The sequence below is a fragment of the Conger conger genome, chromosome 5 (genome assembly GCF_963514075.1).
Source record: "Conger conger chromosome 5, fConCon1.1, whole genome shotgun sequence".
In the NCBI taxonomy this organism is placed as follows: Eukaryota; Metazoa; Chordata; class Actinopteri; order Anguilliformes; family Congridae; genus Conger; species Conger conger.
The window spans coordinates 48989941-49017839 of record NC_083764.1 but is presented as its reverse complement, the minus strand read 5'-3'; the positions used below and the strand labels follow the sequence as shown (position 1 = coordinate 49017839).

The 27899-nt window shown below is 38.4% G+C and overlaps 1 protein-coding gene across 3 annotated transcripts; it reads right to left on the bottom strand.

The window, feature by feature from the left end:
• Positions 1-2549: 2549 nt before the first annotated feature.
• LOC133128668 (LIM/homeobox protein Lhx9-like) lies at positions 2550-13322 on the bottom strand. 3 transcript variants are annotated; one of them, XM_061242379.1, is made up of 5 exons: positions 12874-13322; positions 12070-12278; positions 11028-11383; positions 6410-6609; positions 2550-3503 (listed from the first exon to the last, which is right to left on the bottom strand). In XM_061242379.1, the coding sequence occupies exons 1-5, from the start codon at positions 13045-13047 to the stop codon at positions 3447-3449; spliced, it is 996 nt and encodes a 331-aa protein (XP_061098363.1). In that variant the 5' UTR covers positions 13048-13322; the 3' UTR covers positions 2550-3446. The 3 variants fall into 3 exon arrangements, with proteins under 3 accessions (XP_061098363.1, XP_061098361.1, XP_061098362.1); XM_061242377.1 differs by lacking the exon at positions 2550-3503 and adding an exon at positions 3975-5826; XM_061242378.1 differs by lacking the exon at positions 2550-3503 and adding an exon at positions 3975-5826 and having other exon boundaries at positions 11028-11380.
• Positions 13323-27899: the final 14577 nt, after the last annotated feature.

Genomic DNA, 27899 nt, shown 5'->3' with positions numbered 1-27899 from the left:
CCGGCTGCAGGGGACGGCAGTTCAGTTTGTTGTTTGGACTCCTGTACTCCTCCTTGGAGAAGGAGGGGAGCCCGGATTCTGTCCTACTGCTGCCTGGTGGCCACTGCTATATTGGACATGGTTAGGACCCGTGGAGGTTAACCCGGGCCCTAGCAATGCCACACCTAATCCCCTATATGTTCGGTTCATTCCCAAGTCCTGTCATGGGCCTATGATTCACCCCTGGCCTGCCATCCTGGAGTTGCATGCACAATAGTGTTACTCACCCATCAGTTCTGCTGGCCCACTATGAGGAATGATACCACGGAGTACATGGCTGCATGTGTCATCTGTGCTAGGTCCAAGGAGCGCCCTTCTCTAACCCCTGTCTATACCCTGAAAGCCTTGGCCCCACATTGCACTGGACTTTGTTACAGGACTGCCTGCCTCTGATGAGAATATAGTTGTTCTCACTGTTGTCGACCGGTTCTCGAAATCTGTTACCTACCTAAGCTACCCTCTGCTAGGGAGACTGCAGAGCTCCTGATAACCCACTTCTTCTGCCTACATGGTTTCGGACTGTGGCCCTCCAGTTCACCAGTAGGTTATGGAGGGTTTTCTGTAACCTCATTGGGGCCTCCTATATCCTCTCCTCCTGGTTCCACCCTGAGACTAATGTCCAGACAGGGCACTTGAGCCAAGAGTTGGGGAATTTGGTTCTGATTTAATGTAATGGACGGCTCTGTGCTGTCTGGCCGAAAAAGCCTGAAAAAACCTCTGCACCCGTCCCGTGTGCTCCCGTAGGTGGAGCACACCTATAACTCCCTACTTGTCTCCTCCACTGGGGTCTCACCCTTCCACTGCTGTCGAGTGTACCAGCCCCCATGGTGGAGAGGGAGGTGGAGGTTCCGGCTGCTCAGGTCCTGGTAAATCAGGCTTCAATATCACCTGTCCAGGATAAAGAGCCAGGCCAACCGCCGTAGACACCTGCCCCTCGCTATGCGGTTGGCCAGAAGGTCTGGATCTCATACCAGGACGTCCCTCTCCAGGTCACTTGCCATAAACGAGCCCCCTAAGCCACATCCACCCTGTGTCTCGTGTGAAATCTGTCTCTCGTTTTGGCCCTCCAGTCCGCTTTTCTTGTGCTGCTGATATGGAGGTGCCATTTTATGCATTTGCATCCAGGTTTTCCCTTAAACTGCTGAGTGGTATGTTTAACCATTTATGTGGTTTATTTTACCTATTACCCGACTTGTGATGGCCAATTACCATCTGTGTCTTCTGAATTGACAGTTCTTTGGCTTGTATGCTGACTGTTGACAAAGGGATTTTGCATGCTTGTTACCTCATTTTTATTCTCTAGTGAAACACAAAGTGATGCAATGACACAATAAGGTTTAGACTGAGATTAACTCAATAAAAGTAAAATTGTATTGCCAATTTCACTTTGTTTGATTTTATTTACAATAATTGCTAGGGGTGCCAATAATTTTGGTACCTGTGGTTTTCAGAATTAGATTACTAAATTAAAAAACATGAAATATGACGCTAAATATAATGCAAATATTTAACCAGCCAATCATGTGGCAGCAACAAAATGCATAAAAGCATGCAGATGTGGTCAAGAGATTCAACAGTTTTTCAGACCAAATGACAGAATGGGGAAGAAATGTGATCTAAGTGACTTTGACCATGGGATGATTGTTAGTGTCAGACAGATGGATTGAGTATCTTAGAAACCGCTGTTCTCCTGGTATTTTCACACACAACAGTCTCTAGAGTTTGCAGAGGATTGTGCGGAAAACAAAAAGCATCCAGTGAGCAGCAGTTCTGTGGGCAGAAACGTATTGTTAATGAGAGAGGTCAGAGGAGAAGGGCCAGACTGGTCGAAGCTGACAGGAAGGTGACAGTAACGCAAATAACCACACATTACAACAGTGGTATGCAGAAAAGCATCTCTGAACACACAAAGTGTCAAAATTCTAAGTGGATAGGCTACAGCAACAGAAGACTTAATACATCTAAAAAATATGTCTAATAAGTACCTATATAAGGTGTTCACTATATACACACATACAAATGGCTCATAAATCACAAGATAACAGAGAAGGATTGGTACATTGTGACTGCTATTTTTTCATTTCTGTTTAAGTCATTTCATGAAAAAAGGTAATTCATGTATACATACTGAACTATTGTTTTTTGTGATATTAAGGCCAAGTGTTGTTAAGACAAATTATGTGCTTTCATGCTCTTTTGTCTGTGATTGTGCTTTTAAGAACAGGTTTATAGCCACTTCATTGTACATGTTACTTTACCTTCCATTATACTATATTTGTGGCTATATGGCTGTTTAATTCTGTACTGTGCATCCATCACTTTGGATATTCAATTAGGCCTGTTCAATGTGATCTGTAGTCCTAATGATGTTTGCAGGAATATTCTGGACTTCCATTAAGTCATTGTTTTTAACCTGCAATAAATTATGATTTTATCTTATACAGAACACTGTAACTGTAATGTGATTCTCTGTGTGTCATCCCTGCAATCCACTATCATCAAAAAGCGCATTTAAGGAGAATGTTTATTTTTTTATAGTTGACAACCATGAAGAGCGCATCAAACAGAAAACATTTACTGTACATATTAGGAAAAACATGAACAAAATGGGGAAAGTGCATGCAAAAATTGTGAATATTCTTCTTTTTTTCCAGTGTAGCCAGATGGCAATCATTGACTCTGTGGTCTTCTTGCCCAGTTCTTTTCCGACGGGCATTCTGCCACTCAAATTCAAGGAGGCCATGTGTTTACCAAAATAACATAAGTGACAAAAAGACTTTTTTCCCCTAAGCAGGCAGATGGGAGTATTATATGTGTGTCTTTTTACAAGTGTTTATGTGAGAATGGTATAGTGAGCTGCAGAACTGGATATATGACCCTGAGGGTTGTCATTTGGAATCCCAGGTGGTGGTGGGTGCTGTCTCTTGGGCAATGTACTTACCCTGAATTGCTTAAGTAACCAGTACAATATCCAGTTGTATAAATGAATGGTGTATAAAAATGCTTGCTGTGACTAAGGTTACCCATTAAGGACAAAGATTTTAATATCAGCATTAGCATGTATGATGTTTTTATCATTGATTTGCCTCTGTTGCTTGTTGTCAGGTTGCTTGATACACATGTGAAAATCCAAGCAACTTTTTTCAACTGCATCAACTTCAGTCCCTCCATTCCAATATAAAGAGCAAAAACAAGCCTTGTTTCAAGGTGACATCAGCTCTGATACATAGTTTTTTCTCCTCCGTGGGTGGGTGTGAACATTCAGAAAACTTTTATATGAGTTTTTTTTTTTATTACATTTTTTGGCTTAAAAAAGAGTTTTATCATGTTTATCTTATCTCCTAATATCGTCTTTGTCTTCGATGGTGAGGAAATCCGATCAAAGTTTCCCACCTTCTTTTAATACTTTAGGGGATTTTCAAACGTCGGGAAGTGTGGCTGTAATGCCCCAAGAATTGTTCACCCTGAAAGAAATCATAGAGTAACAATTTATTAACTACAGAGCAACTTGGCTTTACGCGGTCTGCATTTAGTTTGAATGATTCTTTACACTACTGTTTGCTTTTCAGCACTCATTAGAGATCATTCAATAAATTTAGTCATTGTCATGCATTAAAAGCAACCTCTTTATTTTAATATATAAGCTGCAGGGTTTCTCAACAAATCTATGGGGCATTACCTTGGAATACTATGCTAAAATTCAGCTGAGAAAATAACTTAATCAAGTAAAAATGTGCAGAAATATTGAAAAATTCATCTGAACTGAAATTCTATAGCTGAAAGAAGTTTTAAAAGTACCCTGTGCTCCACATCACAACACACATCGTTCATATAACATGAAACAAAACTCATTTAAATCAAAGTACTTTATTCACACAAATTTAATAAGATATGTAACAACCGTTTGGTCCATAAATATTTAAGGGTGGGTGGGGGCGGGGTAATAGTTTCTGTACATCATCTGTATCATGAAACAAAGGTACATGGACAGCTTTGATAGGACACTGTACTATAAACACAAAAATCATTAAGATTCTTGAACGGACAGCTATTTTCTGAGAGTGTGGGACTCTTCTGTGTTGCTGCCCCCTATAGAGAGCATGTACCATAAAAAGATCTTCAGAAATGAGATATAACAGTACAAAATTAGCGAGGCATTAGAAGGGAGTGAGTCAGGTAGCAAACAACACATATCCTGAATGTCACAAACTTTCCTCCGAGTTATATCATAAGGCACATAATTAAACTGAGTTAGTCATCTACTTGATTAAGCAGATCTATAGTACCATGTTGTTCTTCAAAAGAACAAACTTTGAAGTTTAGTTGGAATTAAATGTTTCTTAACCAAAACTATGACCATAAGAGACCAGATTTGTCTGTCCAGTGGCAAGTGTCCATAAAAATTAAATTAATTACAATGAATATAGCTGGCAAGAAAACACTGAAATATTTATTTTTCTTTTTAACTGACAATTCAAATTTCCTCAGCTCTGTGGTCTACAAACAAACAGCCTCTCCATCACCTTTTTCTATGATCACCCTGAGCAACATGATAATAATGCACTTTCAACTAGGCAGTGTACTGTCCATAAGCAATTTAAGACTTCTCTCTATTTGTGTTCGGTAATGGGGCATAAAATCTCAAAAAGTGCAATACATAATCAAAGCCAGATATAATCAAATGACCTAACCAAACCTGGTCTGGTATGAATGAAAGCTTGATGCCAGTAGAATAGTTGCCACTGTACAGAGCTATGTTCTTTTGGCTTAGTATTATAGCTGACCTGTGTGCCAAAGCAGAAAGAGGTTAGCTTTCACTTGACCTGTAGGTTTAACATTAGGATTGACTGATATTTTGGTTATTCTATTTAATTTGTAAATTCGTAAAGGTGTACCAATTGGGGAAATTCAACTGAATGTACTCTAATAATCTATGGCATGACAATTACAATTTCAATAGTTTACATAGAGATATGGACGATAATTTGAGTTTAACAGTCCAACAAAAGTCCTTCAGAAAATACAATCAAATCCAGTCCAATCCAAGAAAGAGACTATGTATTGAAAGGCTCCACTGAGTTCTAGTTTACAAATCTATATTTTACATATTTTCCCTTTCGAAATATTAAAATATGTTTAAAATGACAGGTCTGATATAGTGCATATAAAGATCTCTTTTGTGGGTACAATATAAATATATACTAATAAAGAAATATTATAATAATTTCAGGATGCCTAGTAGACATTGTTACTCAGTAGGTTAACATTAAATAAAAAAAGAATCCTTCAACTATTGTAATTTAATTCTGAAGATATCTACTTGTTTTAGGTTTTAGGTCTTTTTTAAAGCCAGATTGGAAGTCACAATCCCTCAGCAAGTGTCAAACCTCCAAAAATGTTCTAAGCACAAGCAGTTTGAAAACTCAGCTGAAACCTTTTCAAGTGCTATTAACCAGGTTTGGCTTTTCATGGCATTATGCTCTTCTATTCGTCTCTGTTCGTTTAGAAAGGTGATGGGAGGAGGGGGTGGTGCTAGAAAAGGCTGGTTAAGGTAGTTTGCGGTGAGCTCCCGGATTCGTGACTGTCCAGGCTAGAGGTGACCGATGCCGCTACTGCGATAGAGGGATTGGTCAGGTCTGCTAGTGTGGTGGCGGTGCTGGGAGGGGTGAGTGCGCCGCTGTCTGACGAGGGAGGCGGGAGCGACGTGCCGTCGGCCTTATCAACGCCCCCGTTCTCCTGTCGCAAAACGTTCCTTCTGAATTTGGCTCTTGCATTTTGGAACCAAACCTGCAAACCAATCCCAATGTCTTTACTTTCATAAGTCTGACTCTTGTCGTTTTTTTATTTTATTTTTGTTATTATTGTTACTAGAATTACTTGTTTCGTATGCAGTTGACACCACAGTTTTACTGAGCACAATGGACAAATAATGGATAAAGAATCTTGATTTGTCTAGACAATAACAGAAATTAACCTGACACTGTTTGCCTGTGATTTTGTCAGGTGGCGAATTGGGAGACCAACTTGGAAGAGAATATCACATCCTCCATATTCAAACTAAGCCTGGCCTTTGTTAAATAATTAATAATGTGGAGAAGGTAATGCTTACTTTCCCTACTTTTTGGGGACACCAACCCCCAGTAATATGAAAGCTTACTGTGCCTTTCACTCCTGCGATATAACAGTGACATTCTGGAGACAACACAGTGGATGAAACTAGAGCCACGCACACACTAAGGGCTGTTTATCGCCACAGCACTATAGACTCTTAAGTGGGAAAAGTCCCTGTATTTTAGATAATAAGAAAAGAAAAAGATGATGTGAACAGTTTAAGTTGTGGAAGGTAATGGAAGAATAAATGAAGGCTCACCTGCAGAACTCTCTTGGTGAGGCCAGTTTTCTGGGCCAGCTGTTTGAGGTCCTTGGCATCAGGGTTGTGGTTGATGGCGAAGTAGGACTTCATGGTGCGAAGCTGGTTGTGCTTGAAGGAGGTGCGCATGCGCTTGGTCTTTTGGGAGGACGTGTAAGACTGCTCACGGTCCAGGTGATCAGCCTCATTTTCATTACAGCCTGAGAGCAGAAAGGGATAATGAAGCGAGTTAAAAACAAACTAGCAGTTAGTGCCTAATGGCTAAATATGTGCTGAGGTCCTTGACAAAATGCTGGCTTGGATTCATTCAAAGTTTGTCCTTAACTTTGGCCAGGATGCAATCAACACTTGTTTTTATGTTTGGCTGAGATTCAATCAACACTTGTCCTCAGGTTTGACCTAGACATAGAAATCTTGTTTTTCTTATCCAGAAGCATAGTTTGGTGAGTTAACTTGCCAAGTTTTGTTTTATAAATAAAAACACTTGAATTTGAGTTTATTTTTTGATGGACAGGAAGTTAGAATACTATTTTGGATTAATCCAGGCCATTGATTCCTCTGTGAGAGTTCACTTGAATATTTTCTTGGCTAAAGGAATAAAATCATCTCGGAAATGTCTATAATTGTTACTGTAACTACTGTCTATTGTCCATAGATTTGAATAATGTGTTTTAGGTTTGAGGTTTTTTCAAGCATCTTAATAAATTCATTATTTAGCAAGAACAGTTTTGTTGATTTCAGAAATTACATGAGTACATTACAAGAAATGGAAATAGCTGATGAGTTTGTCGATGAAATGTCCTTTTGTTGATGAGTTTTTGTTGAACTTTTTTGCTCGTTCTTAACATAATCAAGTATTTAAGCCTAAATCAAGAAAATAATTATTCACTGAAAGTTAAGCACAAAGTGGATTTTAATTTGAAGCACTCTAGGTAAATTGCCAAAACTTGGTTTATATGGGATTATCAATATTTTTGTAAATTTTATTGTTTGCCTTGTTTTGCATATTTTGTTAATAGGACTATTTAAAATAAAATGTAAAAAAAAGAAACAATGTGGTAGTGTTAAATAATCCACTAACTGCAAATTGTTGATATACAAAAGGCCTATGAATCTATTAATTCACTTTAATTCTTGTCTTATTATGAACTGAGGTCCAGCAGAAATAGCAGTTGTTTAATTAGCAGTAAGCCATAAGAAGATTCCACTCTAAAGAAAATATTCATGTGGCCTTGTAAATGTGACAATACTGAAAAGGTTACACTGTCTCGATAAAATTATTGAATATAACTGAATATAAGTGAGCACTGGAGCTGACCACACCTAAATAAATGGCTGGAAATCCAACACGTAATTTAATCTGAACTGTACTTACATTATTTCGGTTTATTTCATGAAAAAGGAGGATTTGGCCCACAATTTAATTTATTAAATTTATTAAATACTGTTAAACATTTTGTTGGAATTTAATTCTTAAGAATAGACATGGTATAGTATTTAATTTAATTTATTTTTATTTAATTACTTATTAAATTAATTTATCATTTTATTATCAGTCATTCCAAATCCAGATTATTCGTCCTGATGAACAATTTAAGAAAAATAAGTAGACGCCATGCTGCTATTCTAGAGTTGGCGCCGCCCACTTTCCCAGAGTTCTATGCAGGATTCAGACTGATATTGCAAAATAATTTGTGTTACAGGCGCTAAAAATGCTCAAGATCAGTACCTTAGGTTTCGATAGTTGCCGCGTTAAGGGTGAGTTTGATGTGTGGGTGAAGGCCCTCCTTGCATTGTGCTTAATAAATATATATCTTGCGGCTAGAAGAGTTTTTTGAAGACGCAGTAAGTAAGCATGAAAAGAGCAATGCAGTTGGTCCGAACTGTTACACTGTCATAAGCATATGGACCTTGAATAAATATTGTTATGGGTTTATCCAGAAAACAACTCGTTTGGATGTACTCGGGTTTTCTACAGTATCTAATTTGTTTTTCCTGTTACTAATTCAATCAGAACCAACTCAAATGAACAGTTACATTGACTCAAGATTTCATATATATATAACATGATTTCAAAGCTTTAAAATTGAATAAGTGTGCGTAAAAATAGTAAAGCAATAGCATTGCGTAAATCGGGGTTAAGGTTTGTACAGTGTGTTACACTGTAACACATTGTTTTCGCCCAATTGGGAAATACAATTAAAATGCTGTTATCTAAAATGTTCTGCACATAATTGTACTTGCTCTTTATCTACTATTGCCTGAAATACACAAATCACAAAGACCACGTGCCCAATGAAATGTCAGTGTATAATATCAATGTGAGAGCTGAAAGTTCCTCGTAAAACAACCATGATACCAAGTTTGTCTCGTATTAAGAATTGTTTTGTTTTTTTGTATTAAGAGTTTTTGTAACATTTCTATTCAAACCATACAAGAAAAGCATATGATTATAATTATGATAGCGAACCATAATTGTATCACTAACAATAAGAATGTCTGTGAATAAAATAATAATAAACAGAATGATAACAACAGAATCTGTTTCATCTCTCTATCTACCTGTGTACTCTATGTAGCAAAACCAACTTTTATTTTACTTTGTTGCTAAAGACCAGTAGATAGGCTACTTGAACAGATTAAGATGCCCTGCTTAAATGACACACACAATCCTATGTATTTTTATTTGGTTTTGGCTAAGGTTAAACGCATTTGCTAAATGCCTAAATAGTATTTTTCCGCTGCAGAAGCAATGGGGTTTTCATTTAGCACTAAAGTATGCTACACAATACCATAATATAGATATTAAGACGTGTATCCGTTTAATGCAGCTATGTTGTAAATATGAGTTTAATTTCGTTGGAGTTGGAGGGCCTTTCAGCTCCACAAGAATGAAAGCTGCACTGATTGCTCTAGTGATTGACGCTGAAGTATTACATGCGTTCTAGTATTGTTGTATTTCCTTCCATTTCCTCACAATAACTACAATCAAGTAAAGTGTCTCAAAAATATATATGTACATTTCAGAACGTATGTTGCGCAACATGTTTTCAGCGACTCACAATTATTTCAGCTTCTCTTTAGGAAGTATTTGAATTCCATCCGTGTTGTTCGCGTCCAGCAGGGGTCTCTACGACGTTGATAAGCGATTTTCCCGACGGGTATTGGCCTATCGCGTTTAGGGGTTTTATATTGCCCGTGGTTGGATTGCGCAAAACAAAGGATGTGCGCCATGTACTTGATTCAGATACATACATGTATTGCAAAGAGATTTCGACACGTTGAAATTGAGATTCCTCGACAAAAAGTGAAACATAGACCTAATTTATTCAATAAATTACAATGCATACTTCACAATACATTTTACTCATTGCGCGTTTACTTAAATAAAATAGGCAAAAGAAAATGTTATTTTATAACTATTTTTCTGGTGTAAAATATTGTACTTTAGAGTAGAGTAAACAATAATAGCGTGATGCCTTATATCCTGAATATCAGGAATAGCCTATAATCTAGCCTACTTTATGCTTCAAGTTCTGAAAAACTGTTCAAAATGTAACTACCAAATACGGAGCAAAAGCATGCATGAATAAAATAAATAAAATAAATAAACATGCAACTTTAACCAACTACTTTGACTTCCTGGAGATAATTATTTGAATTACACTTTCAGCCTACACTCGCAGACAAGTTATAGGGTGACCTATGTCATATTCTTTTTTCAGTGACTGTTTTTAGCCTTAATGCATTATGACAAATTGATCCCAGTCGGCAAGGCAATGTCATAAAGTACCTGAGGACAACTAACGGGGATATTCTAATCTAAAGTTGATATACGCTACTGCTTTAGGGCTTCCACGTAATTAATTCATGCGTTTTCTAAAGTGACTAATCATAAGAATATCCATGACATTGGAGATTGATTCAAAACGGGTAGCCAGCCAGGGATCCCCAAGTCACTTTCAATTCAAACTGGACAATTCAGGCTATTTCTCACTATTCATGAAAAAGCCGAAACTTGGCTCAGAAAACCACTTTTTGCTGCCAAATGTTAGTTTTAAAATGTTCGCATACTAGCTTGGTAATTAATAGGCTGATGCCGAAGGAAGGCAAATATCGAATAAACAAGTTACATTTCTGTTGTGTTTAAACTGCGAAGAGTAGAAATGATCAATAGACCAGTTATTAATGTAGGCCTATTAATTTATCTAAAATAAATAACAGACAAAAAACCGTTTAAAGGTTGATTTTATTTGTGAAAATGTCTCTTTATATGCGATGGAGCAGGATTTCACGTTTCTGTTTGTTGTCTCTCATACAGAATAAGCGCTTCCTGAGGCTGGATGTAGTCTGTATGTTTTAATGAAATGGCTGTGTGAAAACACGAAAAAAGCTTCACGTTTTGCGGCTAAAATGGCTAACGATTTAGAAATGTAAACTGTTAGACTTCATAAGCCTAGTAGTTCGATTTAGGCTGCTGGAAATTGACTGGTCTGCAATAAATTAATTTAATTGTTGTTGTGCCTGCGATTATGTGCTTTTCTTTTCTTTTCTTTTTTTTCAAACTGAAGGCAAACAAACAAAACAAACTCTACCTAGCTCAGCTAATTTTACTCACCTGAGTTGTAACTGGCAATGTCAACGCCCATGGCCGGACTCTTTCTCTTTCTCGGCCTTCCTTTCTGAACCGTGCCAGTGCCGTTGAAAAACGGCAGAGCCAATCCTCCGCCTTTGGCAGCCATTTCTGAGTAGTTTAACTGGGGGTGATACTCCCCTTGTAGAAGGGTTTCGAAGTGAACCCTACAGTACACCAAGTTGTCCTTCATGCCGAAATGATCGCCAGTGGTCAGGGTCTTGCTGCACGATGTGCACGTGAAGCAGCTCAGGTGGTACACAGAGTCCCTGGCGCGCATAACCATTTCTGAGGCCGAGATTCCGAGGTGGCAGCGCGCGCATCTCTGCACGGAGAACCTTCTGGAACAAAACATATTTTAAATGGTGCACAGGTAGGGGTCTCTTGTTTCTGTGAATTAGTGTTGCTGAAAAGAAAAATGAAAATAATAAAACAACGAAAAGGCCTACGGACGTGGGTTTGTTAGATCAAACAAAGTAGGCTATAGATACGTAGCCGATATAGAAATAAACGCTGATATAGGAATAAGGAATAATAGGCCTATGCATAAACAAGAATGAAAATCGATGTAATCTTATACTATCAAGTAGACAATAGAAATTACATTGGGCCTAAACGACAGAAGTTAAAAGGTGAAGCATCGTTTAATAAATTATTTCTAAGATTAATCAATTCATTATTTTGAACATGTAAGATGTTCTTGTACGATCATTATTAGGCCTATATATATTTCAGCTGACAACAATTTAAGTCCCCCTAATAATAATAAGAATATTATTATTAATAATAATAATAATAATAATAATAATAATAATAATAATAACAATAATGCATGAAAACATTTCCCTATATACATTTGGACTAATAACATGATAGGTGCCCTGTTTTACTCTCAGTAAGTTAATACATCTGTGCATGTGTGTGTGCGCGCTGTATAGTCATATGTATAGGCTAGTGAATAAAATACTTTTACAGAAGAGTTAACTGGATTATTTCGTTTTGTAGCCTAAAACTTACACGGTCTTACCTGTAGTAATCCTCTTTGCAGTAAATGCTACCATCCTTGGCAAAGCAGGTGAGCTCTGATTCTAGGGCCAGTTTACACTCACAGCACTTCAAACAGCGTAGGTGCCACTGTTTATCAACGGCCAGTAAGTAATATCGGTCCGAGATTTTTCCGCCGCAGCCTGCGCACAAGGCCGGCTTTTCCTGGTTCACAGATGGCATACTCTGGAGCTAGAAAGACATAAATGTAGATTTGCATTAATGAGCGGTAGGACATAATTTGCTTACTCTATGAGCATACAATTATCTCCGCTCAAAAATGTGCACATTTTTGGTTTATCTTATTACCACTTTCGTATTGAAGGGTGATTTACAATAAAAAGACATTAAAAATATGTTTAGTAAAAGTATAGTCGTCAGCGTTTATCTCCACAGTGTTGACATTAAACAAATCAAGAGGATTAAATAAAATTTGGTGTGACATAATTTACTTTAATATTTCGAACTTGAAACAAATCCGAAGTTGAGGAGATTCAAAATCGTCTGTGAAATAAAATGATTTAGTTTTATATTACATTCTGACATAGTTTATGCATCCTCTCTGGATATCAGCGTGCAATGTATTATTTTAGCCAATGCACAACGACAGGGAATTTATATTATATGCAATAATATTTTATGCAATCAATAAGAAAATGGCAAAAAATAAAAAAATTCTGACATTTAATATTGCGATTTGAGTTTCCTTTTACGGTCACATTATGACGCATCTAACTTTTAAGGAATATAACTAGTTATAGCTTGGAAAGTTTTGTTTTATTCTTACCATTTCTCTTCCGTTGATGTGCATGCCTTTGACCAGCCGAGACTCTGTTTTAGATCTCCTCTCCATCTCCTCCATGATCCCTTGAATGTGATCCCCGGAGATCCCATGGAAAAGCATGGCTGCTGGACGCAATGTGCAAGTGATCTCCCTTACCTTGCGCCTCACAACTTCCATACACTATACCGCCAGAAGTCTAGATCATCCAAAGGGACCTGAAGCGAAAGAGTCACAAGGCTCAACTTCCTCAGAGGCTCGTGGCTGGGAATAACACAACGCGGGATAGGAGCAAAAGTGTGGTGACAGCTTTCCAATGTATGCAGAACGTCGAGGCGACGACCGTGCAATGGATAGTTATAATCGCTGATGTTGATATTTTGCGTTTTATATAAGGTCTCCGGCTTCGTTCAGGATTCCCAGTGCTGAAGGGTCAGGTCGGGACTGCCTGAGTTTGTGTGTAGTGTCTTACTTGTAAAGCGAGCCAAAAGCCAGCCCCGTTTGGATAATTTGGTAGGAGGAGTTCTCCGTCGCCGAGTTGCAACTGATTTCTGTTCACCAACAAAGACCTGTCATTCTACTCCCAAACCTCAGTAACGGAGGAGCAGGAGCAGGAAATAAACGATCATACTTCAATAATTTTACTATATTTTATTTGTCTTCACTATTTGAGATTCGCTTGCCAATTGGTTACAGGGCATTGGCTAGTGGAAATAATAACGAGCTTCACTTCATTAGACGTTCTAAATCATTTAGATTTCCAATTTGCAAATGTAACAGGCTTTGGGTACAATTAATTCTTAAATTTATGTTTTGGGCAATAGGCAAACTTGTGTCACTATAGTCTTCAAGTATTACTGTAAAATCCAAGTTGAAAACCCCTGGCTGTTTTCAGGCCCTGTGAATACAGATAAAGTAACGGTATAACGGTATATATATATACACACACGCACAGAGAGAGAAACATACTCTTTAAAAATACATAAAAATTATCTATCGACACCATATAAGGACACTTGAGATGTTTCTATTAGAAATGTAAACGAGTCCACTCTACCAATTAGCCATACCAATATGTAAGTTTAATTCCCAAATAATTTAATTAATGTAATTATGATAATAAATAAATAAAGTAAAACCGTTGAACGATACAGTATAGCCAACTGTATGTTGTGTATACAGCAACAATAGCTGTGAATTGGCTAAGAAATAGCCTATATCTTGAACTCAATAAGCTGAAGTATATTATTGATTCTAATCAAGGGAAATAAAAGAGCATTTGCTTCTTGTATTTCCAGGCTGTAATGAATTTAGTATTCTGTGCACAAAAGCAAACACGCAAATTACTATAAACATGCCACAACTGTGCGTGTGTGTGTATGTGTGTGTGTGTGTGTGTGTGTGTGTGTGTGTGTGTGTGTGAGAGAGAGAGAGAGAGAGAGAGAGAGAGAGAGAGAGAGCAGTATTTCTAAAAGTGATACAATTATATTTTTGTGTTTGAATCTTTTTTTTGTGCAAGCCAGGTGTAGAGTGACAGGCCTTATTATACAATAATTAATTCGAGACACTGTTATCGCTTCCTATATGTAGCCTAATTTATAGATTCGTTTGATTGAAACCTTAAAGATAGCGTTAGTAAACTTTAAAAATGTAGTAGACTTGCCATTCATTATACATTTAAGCCATAGCGCTTTAAGGTTAAACGAACCCTTTACATTGGCATTCTGCCCTTTAAAGAATTAATTTGCGACATGCAAGGGCCTTTTTCAGTGTCACCAACATTGGATACGCAATGTCTTTTTTTTTTGGAGTGTAATTATATTCTGAGAATAAATCGATTATTAAGGAATGAACATGTTGCACTAAATGTACCGATACATATAGGTGATATCACGTAAAATGATATCACAAGAATTAATCGTGTTGTTCTCAAAAGATCGAGTATGCTACACACTTTGGACAGAATATTTTCTTCACCTGCGTGCACTGCACTCACTTACGCGCGCGCGCACGCACACACACACACATTACCCTGTGCAGATACAGGAAGACAGGATTTGACGCTGTAGGCTACTGCACGATTAAATAAATGCTCAATTAATGGTCAATAGAGCTTCAGACCAAGTGAGTCAATAGTCATTAACTGTCAATAAACATATACGTATTGACTGAATACAACATAACAATGTCTGGAATCAGTCTTTGTATTCTTCTTTTCGTATTTGTGTGTCTTCTATTATTAGGCCAATTAGAGATTACAGATTTACCCATGTTAAGTAGAGATTTGTAGAGAGCGTGCCCCCTAAACATCAATAGTTTTAAGAAGTGTTAAATTAACATTTACGCAGTTACGCAGCTCAACAACAGCAGTTTCCCCTTACACCGTGAATTTAGGCTCAGCGTTAATTATCGTGATTGTGCTTTACACGCTGTGGCTTCCTTTAAACCACCCACTGAGTGATGGAAAGGCAACGGCGATTTCACCCTTGCGCTACGTGTAAGGCTATGCGCATACACACGCCGTTTCAATTCTGTTTCCTTTTTAACTATAACTTCACTCCAGGAATAAATATTATTTCGCTGTCAAATCTAAATGCAAGTTAATCATTTGTGATTGGTTATAACCAAAATCAAGGTGTCTACTCTTTAGGATAAGTTAACTTTATCTACCACAGACTTTTCCTTCTATGAAGTCTCAAACTAGGCTGTAACTTGTCAAATTTAATTTAATAAAGGACAAATATTCTCCCACTTTTTTTTTTAAAAGACGAGTAACCTTTGTTGCTAAGGATATTTCAACATTAACTCTATAGTCTCGGGTAAACGATAACTAAGGCCATTCCAGGCCATGTTTATAATATTTATTTCATTGCCTGCCGACGTGCTGCATAACCAATAACTTTTGTCTTGATTTAATGAAACGTACAGATGAGTGTGGCAGTATTTTCTGTAGCCATCCAGATCCTCTCACGTAGCCTAAAATACGCATATTCCCCATTAATGTAGACTAGACCTTCGGCAACTTGGCTAATATTAGTGATCAGTGGGCTACAGCCCCTAGGCTAGGCTAGATGCTGGCAGTGTGTAGAATCGTGCATTACTTGAACGTTAATTGGACAGGCATTTTGACAAGCCACGTGCATGTGCTGCATATCGCATTAAACTGTTTCGACTCTTATTTACGCACTTGATTGAATACTGTCTGCGTGAAGTTACACAAATGCAGCCATAAAAAATTATACTGTAATCTCTTTTCAGAAGGTCTAGGGTATCTCACTTTACTCCGCGTATAGTATGAAAAGCACAGGATATTATAAAAATTTCGAAATGGAATTCAATATTGCACATAGGACTTTTAGCTTACCTTGTGCGTTAAGGCGGTTTTCAGTGTTATTTAGACGGTGATGTGAACCTGGTACTATGGAGAGGAGACAAGGCAGACTCTTCCGGTCGATGGGGGTTGTTCCTTGTTTCTTGTCGACACCATGTTAATTAAAATAAACCAGATGCTTGGCGAACAGACACCTCTCCACCCCCCCCCCCCCCCCCCTCCCCAACCAAAAAAAAAAAAAAAAAAACGTATCCAAGGGCTTCTGTGCCAAAACTGAACGATGCATGCATAACACATTACATTTCACAACTACTGGACATGTCAGCCCCATATAATACATAATACGAGTTTGGGGATTGAATTAACCCATATTTCATACTTTGAACAGATTTGAGAAACCAAATCTCACCACATTTCTGGAATAGCCTATTGAAATTGGAATTCAGATATTACTTTTGGGTTTGGTTACTCTGAGTGAACTCACATGTTTTCTCAAGATACTATGCTCAAACGTACTATCTTTTATAATTCTTATATCTTAAACTGGTGTAATAAACAAAGACAAAAGAAAGCGAAAATAAATGTAACCTACGTGCAATATGCGTAAATCGTAAATGTAAGAAGAATGGCCTACCGAGGGACACGAGGAAAATGTGCAATACATTGAAATTAAGTTTTGTTACTTGTATCGGTGTATTTCGGAGTTGCCAACCTAATTCATGTTATCCCAAATCATGAATACTATTTGCTTAAAAGTAAATTAAAATGTATTTTATTAGGAAATAATTGCACCAGTATTTTAGAGCTGAGTGTTATTTGTACATCTTAATGTTCGGATACTTATATCAAGAGTCCCGAAATAAAATGTCACGTGACTAATCGTTTTAGCTCACTGGATCGCTCGGAATCATGCTTTGCCGATAACTTTCTAAAGGTCCTTGGTACCTGTCTCTATGAGAATATTGGCAATTAAGCCCCATCGTTCCATCCAACACGCCGTTCTTTCAAAAAGACTGATATTTTCAATAGTAATAGGCTACAATATTATTATATATCTCATGAATTGTATTATGTTATGTCAGAGCAATTTATTGAACGACAGCCAATAGGAAGGCCACATTAAAAACATTCGCCTACATACCTCGATGACGATGACCGTCTAATTTCTGGCTTATGGATCCTATGTAATGACACAGGGGCAAGTACAGAGATATGTGTAAATGAGAATGAGAATGAGTGTATTGTATCACAAATTGCGATACCTGCAGAGCCTCAATTAAAATGATTTTTTTTTTTTTTTAATGACAAAACATACAATGTATCGTATTTGATTATTTAGGTATTCCATACCCAGCGTAGGCTATGAAGCTACGAAAGTAATATACAAAAAATATGAAGCGGAAGCACCCTGTTTCCATCGCGGGGTTTAAAACATCAATTATACGTTTACTGACGCTATTGACTCTATGGTTCAGTAATCACTGCTTGCACAATGTGGAGAGATGCTATGGTAACAACGCCAAATAAACCAAAATAGGGTTAGGCTATCATGCAATATTTTACTGAATATATAGACGTGCATGGGTAACCTATACAATACATATTTTCAAAGCAATATTAAATAAAAAGTTACATTCAAATCAGACTTGTTCAACAATTATATATTTAGTCTATGCTTGTGTATGCTTTTGTTTATTCATGTTTGATCTATTCTCTAAGACTTTAACAACAATGTCTTAATTTATGTGCATTTATGTTTTTTTATATTTATTTATTTATGTGCAACACTCCCGTCAAAAGCTGATGGACTAATTCGGTGGTTTCTGACGAGATCTTTCTTAGGAACTCTGCTCATTTTTAGGGACATGGCTGTAATTGCAGTAGCCTAATTTTGTCAACCATTATAGCAAGGCAATGAAGCAAATATCTTTGCGTTCGTGTTATTAGAAAAAATACACAGACATGGAAAACTCAATTGAACACAACACACACACACACACACACACACACACACACACACACACACACACACACACACATTCTTGTTGGGGGGGATTTCATTTGGACTCAAGTCTTGAAATTACCCTTCAGTTACTGAGCTTCATGTTAGCAGGAAGCAACAGAAACAATATTGTTTCCAGAAACTATGGACAAACGTGTGCCTTAAGTTCTCTTTCTTTTTTTTCTGGCACTGCCTTCAGCAACGTAACTATGGAAATAGTGACTAAGGAGGTGATGGGGAATTAAAATATCAAATGCCAGAAAGTTCCACCCATTTCCGAAATTATGCCAGGAGGCAATAAGAAGTACTTGTAAATGATGCAAAATACATTTAAACTGCTGAAACTAAACAATGAAGGCTAGATTATGCCTTGCAACTACAGCAGGCTCCAGCACAACTAAATAACTTGTGGTTGCTTTTTGAGCGATTTGATATTATAGTGGAGTCTGACCATGATTTAATTCCTGCAGGAGTGCACAGTCTCGCCCCCTGAACCTTTGACCCGACTCCTGGCCTTCTCTTGTCTTCCCCACAGGGGTTGAGCCCAGGGCTCTCCACTCCCTGTCTGCCAGATGAAAGCCTCACCCTCTGCCACAGCTCCTCTGGTCTCTGGGGCTCTGGTATTCAGTACCACACCTACACCCTCTGGGTACTGGGAATCGGCTGGCTTGCATGCTATACAGCTGGTGCATGGATATACCCCCCCCCCCCACCACCACCACCCCAACTTTTGTTGTTTTCTTAGGGTTGGCGTAGATGTTTCTCCTTTCTGATTCCTCCTAGTTCTCCCTACCACCCTTTCAAAAAACCAGCACAGCACCTGGACTGCACCGCTCACATGGGCAACTTTGAATAGGCAGCTGGTATTAGCCTCCCCTGCTTACTAGAAATATACCAGTGGTTGTGTTGTGTCCTGCCATCTCTTGCCTGGCAGTTGCGTGACCATTTTGACAGGGGCTCTTGGATACAGCTACTGTCCTTCGCTGCCCTGTCCAAAGTCATTGGGCTGTCTGACTGTCATTCAGTTGCTCTTTGAGACGTTGAGATATTTTTGTCCAGCTGAGCCATCGGAGCAGGAAGCTCATCTGCCCTCCGCTGGTGCCACGTTCCGAGACCCTACCCCCAGGCCCAACTGCTGTTGCTTCGCTCCAGATGTTCATGCCGCTGTGCCTCTACATAAGAATGGGCTCTTGCAACGCAGAGTCTTGCCTTGCTGCTGGGGCCTGCGTCAGTCTTTGAGCCGTCATGGAGCCCACGCAATGGGAGAGGGTGTCATTTCCTCCTCCTGAGGAGCCTGTGGCTTTGCCGTCAGGTACTGGCTCCAGCCTATGTCCACTTCCTGGCTTCAGCTGGAGAGGGCAGCTGGTCTGGCTTGAGACTGGAGACACAGCTCCAAGAGAGGGTGATTTTCCCACCACTCCAGGACCTGAGGGCATTGCTTTCTCCACACAGCTGATGTTCCAGCAGAAGTTCAGCGCTCAGCTGCAGCTCTCTACACAAGTCCGTGTGACGTCAACCATGGGCAAATCTATATTCGGTTGGTCCGCCAGGGCCTTCCCTCAAATCTGTGCTCTCGTACATGTGTCTGTCTGAAGGTTCCATTTCAAACTTTATGCACAGTGAATTGGCTTCATTAACACTCCGCTTGTACAGAAGTTAGGCCTTTAATAAATAATTCACATGGATATTTATGATGTATTTATTTACAGATTCACTGAATCAACTCTAATGGAGTTCATCTCTTGGAGAGTTTATTAGAGAGGGTCTGGGTGGGATGCATGGGATACAATATAGTCTAAAAGTTGATTTATCAGTTACATTTTTAATGGTGTAGTCTTATATACATACATATTTGTTGTGTGTGTGCTGTGTTGTATTATTCAAGTTAAATTATGTTCAGTGCTGCATGTAACGTAATGCCTGTTTTAAAGACCAACTTTGCAGTTTATATGGATTTTCACTTCTTATGAGTTACTTTGTTAACCACCATAATAAATGGAGTCTTCAACTGAGAATATTTTGACCAGTTACCCTTTGGTTCAAAACTTCACACCTGTCTTAAATTTACCCAAAACAGATAGTCTGCTTTTAGAAACCTGGGTTCATATATTTGTACACCACAGTCTCAGAGTTAGGCTGCTAATTGGCATAAATAATGTAGCTAAAACGTTTTTCTCATCTTTAGTTTGGAAGTTTAATTTTAGCCCACATTTTATTTCATTTTAGTGTTTCTTATAAAATTGACAGAAGAAATGCAATTTACCACTCCTAACCCCACACATTTCTAGACATGCTGTGAATAGCTCAGATCACACTTTTATATTATTTATATTATACTGTATATTTTAACTTAATTTTTTCTTTTACTTTAGTGGGCTAGGGTACTTATATCGTTTCACTAGTATGATTGAAAAACAAATTAACCACCCAACAAATTCGCAAGGACACTTTCTCCAAAACATAAAATTATTCTTAAAAAACATAACCTTGGCCAGATTTAATTATCGGCCAGGAATCATTCATGGGTTTCAAAACAGCCTGTTTATCATACATATTTAATTTACCCACTGGTAACACTGTTGCACATGTTGCACAACATGGTAGAAGAACTGATTCTGGCTGATATGCTGCTTGATTTCTGCTTGCTTATAGTGAGTTCCAGCAGGCTTGATTTAGTCTGTTGCTCAGTCAGTGAGCATTGCATGGCAAAATGTTTGTTTCAGTCTCTCACCACTCAAACACTCAAGACTGTCAAAGACATGGAGGGGTGGGCTAGACATGAATGTTGGAATATTTCATGGTTATTTGTAGGGTTTGGGAGGCTGTGAAGTAACTTCATGTGACAGTTAAGTCCCCAGGCGAATCTTGCAGACCCACAACAAGCGGACCAGGTAGGCGTTTGACGAGCGTGACACCTTCAGCCATTCCATTTGAAGGTTGTCGCCATGCACCAATGCTTAACTTCAGAATTTTAAGGAAGGAATTTGCCTTTCATTTCTACTGACTGTGAAATCCCACCTCTAAAGGCATTGTTGTGATCATGACTCTCCATGTAGATGCTCACAAGGTTTTGCTCGTGATCAGTAAGCAGTTTCCTTGGGGACAACCTACTGCAGAATTGTGACCAAGCCAATCGCTAGCTCAGCATTATTCTGTCTGCGCTGTGTCTATCAAAAATCTTTTGGATGGGTTGTATGCAAATTGGGAGGAGCCATATTCATTACTCTGTTTGTATTGTTATTAGTACTAGACCTACAACCAAATTACAATATTGATGCGTATTACTACTAAAAATGAGATTGCAACAACGATCAATTATTGTGATCATGATTATGATCATCATTGTCATCACATCATCATCCTCATCATCATAGCAATAAAAGTAATTGTCCTTTTGATGATGATGAGGAGGAGGAAGATAATGATGAACATGATGGTAATGAGCATAAGTACTATTATTAGGGGACCCTAAGAGACCCATACCTTCATGTTGTCCTGATGGTTGGTTTTATCTTGCCCACAAAAATCAGTGCTGACTCTGGAATGCTTACCTCTGTTGCCCATGGATCTCAGGCAAACTTGTAGCAACTTTGACATGGACATGAAGTACATTCAAATGTCCTTGTGAGAGGTAAGCCATTGATGTGGACTGAGTCAACATGCTTCCTGGGGTTTGACTAATCCAGGGTTCTTCACTGCTCCAGAAGAGCCTGGAATGGTCTATCCCTGGGATTTAAACTGAATGGAGACAGACTTTTGACTGACTGAATAAATGAATGAATGAATGAATGAGTGAATGAATGAATGAATGAATGAGTGAGAGAGTGTGAGAGTGAGTGAGTGATTGAATGAATGAATAAATGAATGAATTAACTTATTTCGTGTCCAGCCATGCTCAGCATGACCCATCCACAAGGGATTATTTTGACACATTACTGGAAAAAAGTAAAAGAAGCATGAAAAAAACAAACCGACACATAATGGTGTATGAGTATATTTCTGGGGGAAAGACATTCAGAAACATACTCATAAATATCTACTAGCTCATAAATTATACATTGTGTACTTCCACCTAACATCAAAATAAATTTAAATAAAAAATTTGACAGTCCAGCTAGGGCATACAGCATGTCTGGCAGCTGTCTGACAGAGTGCAGCTTGAGTATGTAATGCTGGTTGGTCACCCAGGGTGATAATTCATTATCATTGAGAGTCGAGAAGGAACCTACATGTCAGAAGGATAGGGAGAAGAAGATTTAATTGTCATCTGCATAGAAGTGGTATGAAAACCAGCGAGAGGCTATGAGGAGACACATTGAGGGAAGACAATAGCAGCGGAGAACCTACATCGATTCAATCTCTAACGCGCACATATATATCCGCGGATAAAATAAGTACGCCAGAGCTTATTTACATTACCCATAAAGCACTTATCTTGGTCATGTAGACGCGTGTATACACATTGCGCTGAACTCTCGTAGTTTTTGTTACTTCTTTATTTGCTGGTGATGTTGAGAACTGACAGCTTTTTAATTAGCGAGATCGCCACGTTCGCAGCAGCCAAAAGCGGGCTCCGCGTGCTCACAGATCTCCTCTGCCCCCAGCCTCGGATCCGTCTGCTTGCCATTTGTCAGTGTTCACGGAGCGCGCGCCTGTGTCCTACACAGACAGAAGGCTTTATTGGACATTAACAGTTTGTTTTGCTATATTTATCTCCGACAGTTTTACTGTATGTTTATGCATGTATGCACACAAGTACAGGCTATTTACACCGTAGAAGCGTTGGCACTGGTTGTTCAGCTAGGGATGATCGGATCCGCAACTAATGTATGGAATTCACAACTATACTTTGTATCAATTACATACCATGTGACAGTTGTTCCCTCTAACTTACTATTAATGTGCAAGTTATGTATGCCAGTGAACATTATTTACATTGGAATATTTCTTAACTAAATCATTGGTACTACCTGATAGGACTTGTTAGTTGACTTCTCAATGAATGACATGGTAGCATCACAATTGGTATGCTTCACTGTGAAGCACTGAGGGGCAGCCTGTAGCCTCATGGTTAAGGTACATGCCTGGGACCTGGAAGGTTGGTGGTGCTTGCCCCGGTGCAGCCAAGATAACATCCGCACAGTTATTGGGCCTTTAATCCTGCATTGCTACAAGGGGGATTGTCCCCTGCTTAGTCTAATCAATTGTAAGTCACTTTAGATAACAGCTAAATAACAAGCTACAAATTACATTTACCAACGTTAGTTGGTAGTCATGTACGGCAGTGACATAGCTAGGCATTTTTAATGAAGTTGACATCAAAGAGATGCAGCACAATTTTACAAGGCAATCTGTGCCGCTGTGGAAACTATGTACTGTCTTGATTTGAACCTTTTACAGTATTTCTGTAACTCAGAAGTCCCTACATTTCCAACTGCTAGAACAAGAAAAAAAGGATTCACCCAAAAAGGAATGCAGGGCTTCTCTCTGATGATTATGAGAGTCTAGCATTTCCCTGGGAAGGTTTACTGCTCTCCAGTACCAATTTGCATAGATTCACTGCACATCCATCTAATGAACTTTTTCATCTGAATTCCCTTAAATGATTTATTTCTAGGTTACCTTCAAATGATTGGGGTAGTCACTATTTGCTGTATAAATTGTCTTGCTGTTTTTATTTTTATTTTTATTTTTTTTCTGTATTCAATATACTGCTGTTCAGCCTCACTTCCTCGGTAGCGGTCAACTGGCATTTCATATGCAAATATGCCTCCAGGCCTTGCTGCCATTTTGAACACCCCTGTGGTGTGATTGGCTATTTTTAAAGAGATGAGAATGACAGGCGCTGTCAGACCAATACCGGACACTGTGATAATGATCCAAATATCCAGTTGAAGGAATCACTCAGACAGGGAGCAAAACAACTGAAAAAATCCATGAAACTCTGTTCACAATCAAATCTCTTTATGTGCTCTTTATGTGCGAGTAATATTATGTATGGCTAATTTGTTTAATATACTGATTAAATGGTTCTTTCGAAAAACATTTTATTACCTCCACGTTTATGTACTCCGGACATTCATTTAATAATTTCATCATTTGTATATTACTTCTTATATACATATTTTCGCCATATTTGACAAGCTAAACATGTGTAAATAAATGTGCATACATTTATTCATTGTTATGACATTTGAAATGCCATGTCTAATTCCATGTCAGGATTAAAGTTGATATTCAATCAAGGTCTAAGTGAAGAGCAAAGAGTCATTCTAATGATCAGTCTGGTTGAGATGAGACAAAAGTTTCACATCACTCTTGTTTCTCTGGAACCTGGCTGGGGAGAGGATGGGAGAGTGTGGAGTCAAAATGCCTTGTAGGCTTACATCAATTTTACAAGTACCTTCACTAGCCAGAGAGCAGCTAATACCTTTCACATGTTTCAAGACACAACCATAAGAATTTAACTGTACTTCTAGGGCTTTTGGACCCCATCACATCTAGACTCAAGAATACATAGTACAGGCTCCATTTATTCCATTTTAATGTAAATGGAAAGGTGTTCTGAGAATTTGTTATTTTCTTTGTGCATATCATTTTTCAACATAACAGGACCTTTAGCATTCTGCTGGGTGTAGAGAGTTAAGAGGTTTGGCATTGCAGAGTTTGGGCAGTTTGATACAGATGCATACAGTGCCAAGAAGGCAGTGGCAGTAGATGGAGATGTCATCTGTGTCCCGGTTCTGCCTGGATAGACCAGTTATAAAACAACAGTCCTGTACATTACAATGTTTCCCTCCTGACTGTACATGTTCTGCTGTTGATTGGAGGCATGGTAAATCCATTTAACCCTCTGTATACTCCTCTTGTCCTTGGGGTCAAAAATGACCCACCTTCACTAAACCCCTAAAATAAAGCTTAATTGAATTTTAAACCCCAAATCTATTTTGCATGACGAAACAACCACTCATCACATACTTTGTCATCAAATTTCAAGTTGAAAAAAGATCATTTGGTGGGTTTTCTCTGCTGTTAAACATAGTGGCAGGTCATCTCTGACCCTTAAGACAACACAAGGGTTAAACGTAAAAGTTTAATTCAAACAGTATGAGGCAGCCATTTTAACAAGCGGAGGAGGGTGATGTAAGCATGCTGAGGAAGAGAGTGGACAGTGGAAGTCTTACTGCTGCATTTTGTAGTAGCTGCAGGGCTTTAGTGGCACAGGAGACCACATTCACAAACACACATTTTTCTACAATACCAGTAAAATCCTCCTCCTTTCTTTGAATATGAATATGAATTATGTTACAGGATATTTTTTACCATCTCTACTGAGATTCTCATTTTAAGCTCTTGGGATCAAAGCTGTGGAGGAGAATTTCTATCTCTAATGCAGTTCACTTACAAGTTTATATCTTGTCCCCTGTGCTAACCACAATATACTGTTAATAAATATTTACTGAAATTTACGTTTTTATATTCGCAAACTAAACAATTGCATTGAATGAACATGAAAATATATTGCATTATTGCATTCTTGCCAAAGTTCAAAAACCATATTGAAGTTCATTGATGAGGTTGAACCGAAGTACCTCAACTGCTATTTAGTAATACTGCTCCCAATGTTAGGCTACTCCAGGCCACAGAATGTAGGTCGGGCTAAAGTGTTTGTCTACTATAAAGGATTAGCTTTGATATGAACATGTGACATATCTTTGAGGTCTTACACACACATCTGTTGTTCCTCATGTCATACACCCCCCTCCCCCATCCCCTGTCCCCCCTTCCCCCCCTTTGATTGGCCCTCCCCTTTGCACCGATACAGTTAGTGTCAGACAGAATTAGCATGCTTCCCCATTGTCTAAATCCAATAATACCCCCTGCCCCCCCCAAACCTCCATAGGGATATTCTCCACTCAAAGAATAAAAGAAGAAATAACATGCATATAGAAAATCACATCCACAGATGCACACACGTGCACACGCACAGACACGTGCACACACTTTCTGAAACTCAGTCACTCAACTGAAGTGTCTGATTAAAATCTCTTTTGCTCACTTGGAAAATACACTTTTGAAAATGTCACAGGATAATAATCAGCAGCCGACCTTTTTCACACCTCAACAGTACAAACTCTAACTGTGTACTTTTTCAATTATCTGTCAGAGACAAGAGAACAAAGGAACAGCATGCAGGAGACAGGGATAAAAATAGGAAGTCAGAGGAACAACCGAAAACATTTATCATGACGTGTGTGTGGCAGTTATTGACTGGCCGTGGGCTGAGCATGAGGGGGTCTCAATGACAGTTGCATCCCCATCTTTACCCCTGTTCCTGGTCAGTGTGGTACAGTACACAGCTGTGAGCAGCCATTTCCAGGTTATACTCAGTCCTTAAAACACCCTTTTTCTTTTCTGTACTCTTTAAAATCATCTTATCCCACTACAAGAAAGCTAGATACTGGGCTAGTGTCAATTCACATCATGGTGCACTGCTCTGCGGGGTTAAGGGTCATCCTTATTTTTCTGTTTATTTTCTGCCACTCTATTCTGGTGAAATGTTTCCAGAGGGCTTGATTTCGAATTGCATTTTGAGTGAACATTAAAGTGAAAAAAGAGAGTTAAAAGAGTTTCTTGCTTTTGCGGAAATAATGTTCTGAAACTTGAGCTCTTGCTGTCAAACTTTTCAGTTTCAGTTTTACACACATACGGTGTGTAAACATTTGAGAAAACCCATTTACAATGTAATGGTGTACTGTGAAAAATCTTTTATTTGATGCTCTTCTTTTTTTATTTTAAATACTGTATTTGGGTTTCAATTTGCTTTGTCTGGAAAAAAAAAAAAACATTTAGAACAAGATATTATATAAATATTACACCAAAACTAATATGTGTTTTCAATTGATCACATCTGTGTGAAATTTCTATTTGATGAGAACCGCAATTGCATATGTATTACTTTAAGGATTTTGAGAAGTGTTAACTTGATTTTTCCATTTTCAAGCAAACTATGTTTTTGCTGGGACTATACCTAAGCAAATGGCGTCTTGAACTACTAGTTATTGTTATACCCTTTCCAACAATGTGTAATGTATCATGTTCAAGCGATGGACAGTTTAGGAATATCACATAGCAGAATAAATACAGTGTGTAATTACAAGATTTGGACTGGCTATAGATGTAAACTGGACTAACTGGACTCTGGTTAACCTAATTTCAATGATGCAGAGTTGTTAGAAACGTTAGGTAATCCCTTTTGGCAAGCTTTTTGAACACTTTTTTACTTGATAAAACATACTCTCATGTAAGTGAATAAAATGTATGAAGGTTAATTTTCTTTACATTTTGTATCAGAAAAACTGCTTTTCTGATCATTCATGTGTCTGGACAAAAAGTATATGCAGATGTTTTGTATTTGGAGAGATTTGGGGACACTTGAGGACATCTGGGTGCAGTTTTGGGAAAGCTCATGAGGAATATGAATGCCTGTTGATATCTTTACCATAATTTGTACAAAAGTTGACATCAAGCAGTTTTGGGTTGGTCCTGGGGGGGGGGGGGGGGGGGGTCTTGTCTGTTATTTTTTAGCTTTGTAATAGCAGCTTTTTATATAACAAATTGGAGGAAATATAATGCAATGGCAGCCTATTTATGCAGTATAACCAAACTAGTTACAACAGTAATGTGATAGCATACAAT

What these genes read in the sequence shown, in the direction of transcription:
- LOC133128668 (XM_061242377.1), bottom strand. Translation starts at nt 13,047, where the DNA reads ATGGAAGTTGTGAGGCGCAAGGTAAGGGAGATCACTTGCACATTGCGT. An exon ending in TGCAAAGAGGATTACTACAG is followed by an intron (nt 11,384 to 12,069) that starts GTAAGACCGTGT and finishes GTTTTGTTCCAG; the next exon opens with AAGGTTCTCCGTGCAGAGAT. An exon ending in TCACCAAGAGAGTTCTGCAG is followed by an intron (nt 5,827 to 6,409) that starts GTGAGCCTTCAT and finishes ATTGGTTTGCAG; the next exon opens with GTTTGGTTCCAAAATGCAAG.